The following is a 12,622-nucleotide window of genomic DNA, read 5'->3' on the forward strand; positions in this document are numbered from 1 at the left end:
ACCTATGGACGTCACACACATCCATGCCCGAGGCATGATTCGAACCTGCAACCGTAGCGATCGCGCGGTTCCAGACTGTAGCGCCTAGAACCGCTCGGCCATTCCGGCCGGCCTTGACATTAGGAGAAGAGTAAGGTGCGGGGGGGTGGGGGTGGGGTGCTTCTGGTACGAGGCAAGTACGCTCCCCTTCCGCCCCCCCCCACCCCACCCCACACCACCCCTGGACGCGAAATTAGGTCTTGTAACCAGTAAGGGAGCTTCACAATGAGGACGACGCAATGGCTGCTTAAAAGGTTTGATTCATTAACTCTGTATTTATAAAATTATGCGTAGTAACTGTTCGAGACAGCGTTTGATATTTGTAGTGGCATCGGACGGACAGCTCGTTTCAGTAATGTGAGACGTTTACGAACCTCTAGATGTATATCTTGGTGTGGCGGGCTCGTGTATATGTATGTGCAGTGGGTTGTGGCTCTACGCGCAACCGCCCTCTCACACGGATGACGCCGCAGCTGCGGCGATACGAAGACCTGCAGCGCAGCCCAGAAGGGAGGACGTCGAAACTCTTGAGAACGCCGTGTCTGAGCGCGCTGCGCCTCCACTAGAGTGGTTCAAATGGCTCTGAGCACTGTGGGACTTAACATCTGAGGTCACCAGTCCCCTAGAACTTAGAACTACCTAAACCTAACTAACCTAAGGACATCACACACATCCACGCCCGAGGCAGGATTCGAACCTGCGACCGTAGCGGTCGCGCGGTTCCAGACTGAAGCGCCTAGAACCGCTCGGCCACACTGGCCGGCTTCCACTACAGTGTCTGCACCGTCTCCCTACAGAGACAGTTACACAATTTACAGTCCCTCTGCAAAATGTGAATAACTTTCTTTTTACAAATTACATTTTTAATACATTTTTATGTTCGTAAAAGTAAGGCAACAAAAATAAAAAATAAAATGACATTCAAAGCATAATACTTATCTTCAAGTTTTCATTAAGTTTCAAAGTGATTGTGAGAATTGAATCAGAAAAGTAAAGCCCTGCAACTATTTCACAATATGAAGAAATTATTTATTTATTTAAGGTTTGAGTTTTACACCAATCCATACTGTACAAACTAACTAATGGAAAAGACATAATAATGTTAGCATCAAATACACGATATTTCAGGTATAATTTTTCGCTACAATTTACAAAGTAATAAGTCAGACGACATTTATTTACATGGCATATGACCGAAATTTTTCGCGATTTAAATAAAAAATATCTTCAACTGAGACTGGTAGTGGATTTTATTCAACATTTATTTAAAATTTTATTTAAAAATACCTCGTTGCTATAATTCTCTGGAACACAACTAAATAAAGTACGAGGGCGTGCTGAAAAGTAATGCCCCCGAATTTTTTATGTAAATCTCTATAAAGTGTTCGAAATAAAACAAGCGTTATTAACATTCAACATATTTATTCTTCACGACTACACATTTGCAGCCCCCTGCCGCTAGAGGACTCAGAATTGAAGCGTCTAACGTGGCAGTGCGTAACTTAAAAATGTCCGTGCGTGAGAAACAGCGAGCTGTAATTGAGTTTTCAATTCGAAGAGTTCGTCCACACATCGAGCAGCCTCTCCTTCAGCACGACAACGCCAGGCCACACGCGAGCGCTGCGGCATCTGCAACAATCCGATGCCTTTGGTTCACTGTCATCGACCATCCTCCATACAGTCCCGATTTGGCCACATCCAATTTTCGTGTTTCCAAAACTTAAAGAACACCTTCGAGGATTCGACTTCGATAATGATGATGCAAGCAAAGGCAAGGTTGTGGCTCCGTCAACAAACACTCTACAGTGACGGTATCAACAAACTTGTCTTTCGTTGAGAGAATTGTGTTCCTCGTCAGAGTGATTATGTTGAGAAATAAGTATGTAGGTGTAAGGAATAAACACACAGAATGTTAATTAGGTTTGTTTTATTTTAAATGCTTGAGTTGTTTTCACAAAAAAATTCGAGGCATTACTTTTGTGCACGCCCTTGCATGAGTTCACAATTCCTTAAGAAGCGAAACGTTTTTCTATCTACGAAAATATTTGGAGAAAAACAACGTGATAATAAGGTTAGAGTAAAACTTCCCAAACATCCACAGGTAGGTATTGCACCATAGTGGAGCTACGTCCGCAAAATCAGAGCCAATGCGTGGCAAGAGCGCAGAAGTTCGTCCGGTAAGAGGACGAGTGTTCAGCAGTGCGCTTTTGTCCATCTAACCTGCTGATATGTCACGCTGTGGTGGTTGTGCTGCATTGCATTTGATGGCGTGTGTTGCACAGCGCTCGTGTTTGCAATATTTGATGTAAAAATTTTTTTTAAAAAAACAATGTTTGAAAATTAATGTACGTTTTCTTTTCCAACGTGCTCTCTGCATATAAACGAAATTTTTAAAAAAATGCAGCCTTTAGTTTTCATTGAATAACATCTTACAACTTCAGTTTTCTGCAGTAGTATTTCTGCATTATAGCTTATTACTTAACAAAGTAATGGCATTCCAATACGTTTAGCCTAGCTGATTTTATAGTCATGCATTAGTCACGTAACATCACAGCAATTTTGCGTCGTACGTAACCAGTCACGCATAGGAATTTAAAGTTCATCTTTCTTTGATTGTTCAGTTGAAACCATTAACTTCTGTTAATTTAGTCACTGCTTACATTACCATACAGGTATTAGCCGGGCAAGTTGGTTCACATTCCCACACTTCAATGCACTTGTCGCCGATGTGGCTGTATTTTTACGGCCGTAGTTCCTCGACGGTGCATTTCTGACCTGTGATTATCTGGGAAATATTATGTAGGCAGCAGGACACACACACACACACACACACACACACACACACACACACAAAGAAAATTATACAGGGCGACTTCTCGATGTGTACAGAAACTGAAACGACGTACAGATAATGGTAAAAGTAAACAATAAAGTTATCTCCCATTTTTCACGCAAACCAATATTTAGGGAGGTATGGCTCCTTCTTCATACTTCAAACGCGACAAGTCATAACAACATAAAACTAATTCATCCGTAAAATGTTCAGCAATATTCAAATAAATGAGTGGGGGAAATTCCCAAGACTACGCTCAAATTGAATTAGAATGGAACCAAGACGGTTCTTGCCACTTCAGTCTGACACACATCCTTGCAGCCATTCCAGCTGGTTTGCAGAATTCATAACTGTATGACAGGATACTCCACTGTGTTCCATTCCATAGAATTCGAGAAGATACCTACTTCTCAAGCAGGCTGTTTCTGCGACTGTAAAAGTTCTGAATTTTCTTCCTTTTTCTAGAGCAGAAAATATTTTTTTCTCTTTCTAACTATGAGATTTGAGACCACACAGATGAGCCCAGCTACAGTATTAAAAGGTAGTGTTTACAAAAATTTCTCTATCATATAAAACTGGTTACAGTGTCATCTAAACATCACAGTTAATTTATCCTTTTTTTCGCAAGGGTGAAACGGGAATTACTAGTTTGGTTACGTTGTGAAGTAATGATAGGACGGGGCCACGGCGAGGTGGGGGTGGTAGATGGGAAGTTCTTATGGCAACTGGGGACAAATGTTCGACCAGGCAACCAACAGGCACTTTTATATTCGTTTTATTGATTTTAACGTGTTTTCTTGCTGCAATGTAGTGTATTCGTTTTTCCTTTTACATAAAGGCATCTTCAGTAAATTTAATTCGGATATCACCTATAGTTCCAGAAAACTCACCCCTGCTTATCGTATCTCGTCCAGTAACACTGCAGGTGATTTAACATCACTAATAAACAATACAGCGATTTTGACCGAAATACCATGTAAACGATCCCAGCAGTAGGCAGATAAGGCAACTCTCTTACCATAGTACGACGGGCGTTGAATGAGTAATGCCACACATTTTTTTCTCGGTTAATTTCGGTTGAAAAAGTGCTGAATTTCTTGTGGGACATCGTGGAATATTCCCTATTCAGCCCTTTAGTTTCATAAAGTTCCTATGTGTGGTGATATACCTAGCCTCCAAAACGGCACCTACAAAGGAGATGTGTTTCACACAGAGAGCTGCCATTTTCTTTTGGAGGAGAACCACAGCATCGCAGATATTCATAGGCGCCTGCAGAATGTCTACGGAGGGCTGGCAGTGAACTAAAGCATGGTGAGTCATTGGGCGAGGCATCTGCCATCATCGCAGTAATTACGTGCAAACCTGTCCGATTTCCTGCGTGCCACCCGGTCGCACTCAGCTGTGACTCCTGCAAGGCTGGAACGTGTGGACACTCTCATTCGAGGAGACCGGTAGATCACAATCTACCACCCCGTTAAACAACAGGTCGTCTCTATTGGCAGTGCTGACACATTCGTCGAAAAGTTGCTGTACTCAAAGGCGCATGCGCGCTGGGTTCCCAGTCCACCTTACAGCCCAGAACTCGCACCTTCCATCTTCCATCTGGTTGGCTCACTGAAGGACGCACTCCGCGGAAACAGTGCGTAGATGATGGGGAGATTATTGATGCAGCAAGACCTTCGCTCCGACGTCAACCAGCGGGCATACAGGCCCTTTCAGTAAGGTGGTGTAAGGCTGTCGCAGTGAAGAGCGATTGTTTTGAAAAATGGGGTTTTGTAGCCAAAAGAGTGTGGAATTATATGGTGTTTTGGAATCCTGAGTAAAACCAACGTACTTTCAGAAAAAAGAATGTGTTGCATCAGTTACTAAGCCCCCTCGAATCGTGGGGCTTTCAAAAGCTACCACTCAGATGATCTCACATTTTGATGCCATGCCCAAACCAACACTTCTGCTACCAGTACAGCTGCGGTGAATAGCAGCAGCTTCACGTTGATGCTGCACGAAGATAGCGAGTGAATGATCGGTGGAGATCTTCAGACGTTCCGACCATCGAAGGTACCTGCTGAGAGGTTCCAAACACGGACGACTCGGGTAGCACGTGCAGAGCCGGTGACGGGAGTTTCCCAGAGCGCTGGCAGGAAGCGGCTTGCCGGCTGCAGGAAGCCGTCGCTGCCCTGCCCGGCCAGTGGTGTCCGGGATGTCGCTGCCGGCGGTCGCCGAGGAGGACTGCGCCGGCCCTGCAGCGGCGGCGGCGGCTGCGGCGCGCTCGCCCTACCGCATGCTCATGCGATCCATCAGGTACTCCGCCACAGCGACCCGCAGCACGCGCTCACACCTGAACTGTCTCAACAGTTTTACATCCGACACGAGCTCACTATGCGGTGTTCCTGGCTAATTGCGAATTTTTCTTTTATATTACCTGAATGAAAGATGTAGAACTCTACTAATTTGGAGCTGTAGAATAAGGATCTTCTACCAGCTTTTTATCAGCTCTCGTTTTGGAGAAACACAATAATAGTGTGTCAGTGAGCCGCAACACTTAACAGTATCATATAAAACTAGTCCAAAGTGTCTGAACGTAACTTTTAAAAATGAAAATAAGATCGAAACAAACTATACTGGACTACACAAACATACCGCGTGGTTATAATGTGAAGTGCAGCTGCTCACAGTGGGCCAGTGCGGGCTGTAATTATCATACGGCAGCGGAACTTGCTATATATTCTAATGCATTATTGCGGAAACTATTTACGCTGAAAAAAAAATAGTTCAACTTTTGGCCACCATGTGCAAATCCGGCGCTGCACTCTATATGTATGACGGTATAACACCGACGCTTTCATTTGAGAAGCCGTAACGTGAGTAAACATTATGGTTATCGAGAAGTCAGACCGGGCGCGGTTAGTGAAACTGCTTTATGTGAACGGCAGCAATTACAGTGCTGCACTGAGAGAGTATCGCTGACTAAAAGTTCTGAGAAGACGCCCAGTGTCTTTAAATAGTTTTATGTGGTTTAAATAATGATAATGAAATTAGAAAACAAGGTTGAGCTTGATGTGGTACAACTGACCATGCAGCGCGTGCCCCGAGTAGTGCTAGTACTCGTACAGTGTCACGAGAATTGTCCACCCCACGGGCATCACAACCGAAAGTTTTCCCGTCTATTTTACACTGGTACCCTTACAAGATCCGCAGCAACGTTCTGGATTTGCTCTTCGATTTCTGACATGGATCGCACTTGATGACATGTGGCCGGGCAATATTCTACGGAGTGATGAGGCATATTTTACTCTACAGGGTATAGTGAATACATAGAACCACCAAATTTATGGTACTGTTAAGGCGTATACTGTGCACGAAGAGCCATTGCATTCGCCGTATATGACTGAGTCGTGCGATTTCACAAGCATTTGTATTCCCTGTCCGCTCTTCTTTGAAGAGAACACATCCAGAGATCCTGTCATGTTTACTGTGAAGTTTTCACGTTATCGAGGCTTCCTCCTACAAGTGTATGATTCCTGCTTTGTAAGAGTGCACATGTGTGAAAGTCACTGTTTTCACGCAAGGTAGGGCAGCACCAGATGTCGCTCGCCCAGTTAACTATCTGCTTCCAGGAACGTCTTATCTCCAGAGCTTTTCCAGCTACAGGGCCTGCAAAATGACCTGATCTCAATCCATGTGACTTTTGGCTTTTGGGATACCTACAATAACGCGTTTACTACGGAAACGTTCGGTCTCTATCTGATCTGTTGGGGAGTGTACAGGAACACGTTGCTCAGATTCCACAGGAAGTACTGCAGGAAACAGTTAATCACGTCTTTGATGCTCATATTGAAAAAATTCTGTAAGCCGCAATTAATAATAAAATTATCAGTATACGTTACTCACTTGTTTGACCTTTCCTGCCGACGTCTCATTCCTAATCCGTTAGATATCGGAACATTTCTATACATCGCTCTTGCATTGACAGAGCCAGATTTGCACCTGTTGGACACAACTGAAACTTTTTTTTTTTTCACAGCGTAAATCGGTTCCGCAGTAACGCATTAACACATCTACAAAGTTTCACTGCCATGCCATGATTACAGCCCATGACGGACTTCCGTGAATAGCTGCACTTTAACTATAACGATCTTGTATATGAATACAAAACAATACATCAAACACAGACGTGTACTCCTGTAGGAGAGGACGCTGTGTCTATGCTTGTCTACCGTGATCCTTTTCTTGCGCATCTCCAAACAATATCCAACCGAAATATGTAATCAGAGAACAACTCCACCGACAGTGATACACTGGGTGATCAAAAGTATCCGGACACCCCCAAAAATATACGTTTTTCATATTAGGTGCATTGTGCTGCCACCTAATGCCAAGTACTCCATATCAGCTACCTAAGTAGTCCTTAGACATCGTGAGAGAGCAGAATGGGGTGCTCCGCGGAACTCACAGACTTCGAACGTGGTCAGATGATTGGGTGTCAGTTGGGTCATACCTCTGTACGCGAGATTTCCACACTCCTAAACATCCCTAAGTCCACTGTTTCCGATGTGATAGTGAAGTGGAAACGTGAAGGGACACGTGCAGTACAACAGCGTACAGGCCGACCTCGTCTGTTGACTGACACAGACCGCCGACAGTTGAAGAGGGTGGTAATGTGTAATACGCAGACATCTGTCCAGGCCATCACACAGGACTGCATCAGGATCCACAGCAAGTACTATGACAGTCAGGCGGGTGGTGAGACAACTCGGATTTCATGGTCGAGCGGCTGCTTATAAGCCACGCATCACGCCCGTAAATGTCAAACGACGCCTCCCTTGGTGTAAGGTGCGAAAACATTCGACTATTGAACAGTGGAAAAACGTTGTGTGGAGTGACGAGTCACGGTGCACAATGTGGCGATCCGATGTCAGGGTGTGGGTATGGCGAATGCCCGATGAATTTCATCTGCCAGTGTGTGTAGTTCCAACAGTAAAATTCGGAGGCGATGGTGTTATGGTGTGGTCGTGTTTTTCGTGGAGGGGGCTTGTAGCCCTAGTTGTTTGGCGTGGCACTATCACAGCACAGGCCTATATTGATGTTTTAAGCACCTTCTTGCTTCCCACTGTTGCAGAGCAATACGGGGATGGCGATTACATCCTTCAACACGATAGAGCACCTATTCATAATGCACGGCCTGTGTCTGTGTGGTTACACGACAATAACATCCCTGTAATGGACTGGCCTGCACAGAGTCCTGATCTGAATCCTATAGAACACCTTTGGGATGTTTTGGAACGCCGACTTCGTGCCAGGCCTCACCGATACCTCTCCTCAGTGCAGCAATCCGCGCCTGACTGAACGTATGCCTGCGAGAGTGGAAGCAGTTATCAAGGCTAAGGGTGAGCCAACACCATATTGAATTCCAGCATAATTTGCAGCCCATATGTTACCCAACACGTCATTTTAAAGGATTCCCAAGCTTGCTTCTCATTGCCCTGGAGGACTAAGGCAATGTTTTGATCCATGAGAATTTTACAAATTTCAGGAACAATGTAGAATCCTTCCTTCCATTTCACCTCACTCAGCTGTGGAAATTTGTCTCTCACGCACTTGGAAGCGTCTCCATCCTCGTTCATTCCCTTTACAAAGTTCTTCTTGAGGTTGAGTTTGATGTATACGGGCGGCAGAATATTTTTATTTCAATCTACCAGCGGACTGTGCTGAACGTTCTTATATCCGGGTCGCAGAGTTTCCCATGAGACAAGTGTCTGCAAATCGATCCCGACTGCCCCTCTCACATAGCAAACAGCAGTATTTTGTGCATCTCACCTGGATGCCCACCAATACTGCAGTCACTCTGACGTCTCCACATATTTGTCAGTTGTGGTTTTTCTACGAAGTTGGCTCCAGAAGAAAGATTCACATTGGCATATGTCTCCTTTATATGGGTAGCATACCTACAGGAACTAAATGCATCAATTCCTATTACGTAGTAACACAGCTTTCAAAATAAGCTGTGATGCATCTACGAACAGCCTCATCCATCTCGTCCCTGTACCACATTCAAAGCTGTCATCAAACCATTCACGTCGAAACGTACATTTTAGTTAGTCTCCTTTTAAAAAATTGAAAGAAATCTTTCTCCCGTGTGTTGTACACAACTGGTCATTAAAATTGCTACACCAAGATGAAATGCAGATGGTAAACGGGTATTCATTGGACAAATATATGATACTAGAACTGACATGTGATTACATTTTCGCGCAGTATGCGTGAATAGATCCTGAGAAATCAGTACCCAGAACAACTACCTCTGGCCGTAATAACGGCCTTGATACGCCTGGGCATTGAGTCAAACAGAGCTTGGATGGAGTGTACACGTACAGCTGCCCATGCAGCTTCTACACGATACCACAGTTCATCAAGAGTAGTGACAGGCGTATTGTGACGAGCCAGTTGCTCGGCCACCACTGACCAGACGTTTTCAGTTGGTGAGAGATCTGGTGAATGTGCTGGCCAGGGCAGCAGTCGAACAATTTCTGTATCCAGAAAGGCCCGTACAGGACCTGCAACATACGGTCGTGCATTATCCTGCTGAAATGTAGGGTTTCGCAGGGATCGAATGAAGGGTAGAGCCACCGGTCGTAACACATCTTAAATATAAGGCCACTGTTCAAAGTGCCATCAATGCGCACAAGAGGTGACCGAGACGTGTAACCAATGGCACCCCATACCATCACGCCGGGTCATACGTCAGTATGGCGATGACAAAATACACGCTTCCAATGTGCGTTCACCGCGATGTCGCCAAATACGGATGCGACCATCATGATGCTGTAAACAGAATCTGGATTCATCCGAAAAAATGACGTTTTGCCATTCGTGCACCCAGGTTCGTCGTTGAGTACACCATCGCAGGCGCTCCTGTCTGTGATGCAGCGTCAAGGGTAACCGCAGCCATGGTCTCCGAGCAGATAGTCCGTGCTGCTGCAAACGTCGTCGAACTGTTCGTGGAGATGGTTGTTGTCTTGCAAACGTCCCCATCTGTTGACTCAGGGACCGAGACGTGGCTGCACGATCCGTTACAGCCATGCGGATAAGATGCCTGTCATCTCGACTGCTAGTGATACGAGGCCGTTGGGATCCAGCACGGCGTTCCGTATTACCCCCCTGAACCCACCGATTCCATATTCTGCTAACAGTCATTGGATATCGACCAACACGAGCAGCAATGTCGCGATACGATAAACCGCAATCAGGATAGGCTACAATCCGACCTTTATCAAAGTCGGAAACGTGATGGTACACAGTTCTCCTCCTTACACGAGGCATCACAACAACGTTTCACCAGGCAACGCCGGTCAACTGCTGTTTGTGTGTGAGAAATCGGTTGGAAACTTTCCTCATGTCAGCACGTTGTAGGTGTCGCCACTGGCGCCAACCTTGTGTGAATGCTCTGAAAAGCCAATCATTTGCATATCACAGCATCTTCTTTCTGTCGGTTAAATTTCGCGTCTGTAGCACGTCATCTTCGTGGTGTAGCAATTTTAATGGCCAGTAGTGTAGATTGACAGATTAGTAAGCGGTTTCACTCGTAGAAGACTACATTGTTTCCTCGTAGAACTTAGAAACTCAGTTTTTATTTTGGAAGACCTAGGTTTCGAATGAAAAAAATTAGATCACCTTGAGCTATTTGTTCAGCTGCAAAATCAAGATTCTGTGATGTTGAAGCATAGTGTATTTTATCAGATGTTTTTCCGTTTTGGCTTCATCGACATCTGCCTCCAGTCTCTAATCCCCTGGGGGATTCGGTAAAGGCAGGTATGTCCATGCGGAACTGCGTGGATACCAGACGTGATGATGGGGTATGTGACTTTCAGTCTCTTTTTTCATGACAGAGGTTTGTGAACGGTATGTACTATGCAGAAACCGCAATCATGTACCTGACTAGTCGTCGCCATCGAAATCATATGGATGGCAAACGGGAATTAACGCCCACTTTTATTGGTCGAGCCAGGCAAATTTGAAATACTGAAACTGCAGTAAACATGTCGTGCTCACGGTTTGTCTTGATCACTTAACTTCACCTCAAAATAATGGTGGTGGGCTGTCTGCATAACTGAAGTAACATGACTTTTCTGGCTCTGACATGTCACGCTCCCACAGATATACACTCCTGGAAATTGAAATAAGAACACCGTGAATTCATTGTCCCAGGAAGGGGAAACTTTATTGACACATTCCTGGGGTCAGATACATCACATGATCACACTGACAGAACCACAGGCACATAGACACAGGCAACAGAGCATGCACAATGTCGGCACTAGTACAGTGTATATCCACCTTTCGCAGCAATGCAGGCTGCTATTCTCCCATGGAGACGATCGTAGAGATGCTGGATGTAGTCCAGTGGAACGGCTTGCCATGCCATTTCCACCTGGCGCCTCAGTTGGACCAGCGTTCGTGCTGGACGTGCAGACCGCGTGAGACGACGCTTCATCCAGTCCCAAACATGCTCAATGGGGGACAGATCCGGAGATCTTGCTGGCCAGGGTAGTTGACTTACACCTTCTAGAGCACGTTGGGTGGCACGGGATACATGCGGACGTGCATTGTCCTGTTGGAACAGCAAGTTCCCTTGCCGGTCTAGGAATGGTAGAACGATGGGTTCGATGACGGTTTGGATGTACCGTGCACTATTCAGTGTCCCCTCGACGATCACCAGTGGTGTTCGGCCAGTGTAGGAGATCGCTCCCCACACCATGATGCCGGGTGTTGGCCCTGTGTGCCTCGGTCGTATGGAGTCCTGATTGTGGCGCTCACCTGCACGGCGCCAAACACGCATACGACCATCATTGGCACCAAGGCAGAAGCGACTCTCATCGCTGAAGACGACACGTCTCCATTCGTCCCTCCATTCACGCCTGTCGCGACACCACTGTAGGCGGGCTGCACGATGTTGGGGCGTGAGCGGAAGACGGCCTAACGGTGTGCGGGACCGTAGCCCAGCTTCATGGAGACGGTTGCGAATGGTCCTCGCCGAAACCCCAGGAGAAACAGTGTCCCTAATTTGCTGGGAAGTGGCGGTGCGGTCCCCTACGGCACTGCGTAGGATCCTACGGTCTTGGCGTGCATCCGTGTGTCGCTGCGGTCCGGTCCCAGGTCGACGGGCACGTGCACCTTCCGCCGACCACAACATCGATGTACTGTGGAGACCTCACGCCCCACGTGTTGAGCAACTCGGCGGTACGTCCACCCGGCCTCCCGCATGCCCACTATACGCCCTCGCTCAAAGTCCGTCAACTGCACATACGGTTCACGTCCACGCTGTCGCGGCATGCTACCAGTGTTAAAGACTGCGATGGAGCTCCGTATGCCACGGCAAACTGGCTGACACTGACGGCGGCGGTGCACAAATGCTGCGCAGCTAGCGCCATTCGACGGCCAACACCACGGTTCCTGGTGTGTCCGCTGTGCCGTGCGTGTGATCATTGCTTGTACAGCCCTCTCGCAGTGTCTGGAGCAAGTATGGTGGGTCTGACACACCGGTGTCAATGTGTTCTTTTTTCCATTTCCAGGAGTGTAATAGAATTGGTCTGGGTCGCTAACGCATTTAAGTGATATTACCGGTCTTTTAGGGGAGATGCTTCCAAACGGAAAGAACAAAAGTAAATTTCAAGTTTCATTAAAAACAATCTCCAAACAAATAATTCAAACAAACACGGAACGATGGGTGTTCGATAAGTAATGAAAAACATTTTT

At 46.2% G+C, this 12,622-nt stretch overlaps 1 protein-coding gene across 1 annotated transcript in view; it reads left to right on the plus strand.

Moving 5' to 3' along the window:
* The first annotated feature begins 5,069 nt into the window (after nt 1–5,069).
* The window catches only part of LOC126162104 (uncharacterized), a 30,932-nt gene continuing 23,379 nt past the window's right edge, over nt 5,070–12,622 (plus strand). Inside the window, exon 1 of the mRNA XM_049918378.1 lies at nt 5,070–5,170. Coding sequence (XP_049774335.1) covers nt 5,070–5,170 — 101 coding nt within the window. The remainder of the gene's footprint in view (nt 5,171–12,622) is intronic.

This window comes from Schistocerca cancellata, chromosome 2, assembly GCF_023864275.1.
Source record: "Schistocerca cancellata isolate TAMUIC-IGC-003103 chromosome 2, iqSchCanc2.1, whole genome shotgun sequence".
In the NCBI taxonomy this organism is placed as follows: Eukaryota; Metazoa; Arthropoda; class Insecta; order Orthoptera; family Acrididae; genus Schistocerca; species Schistocerca cancellata.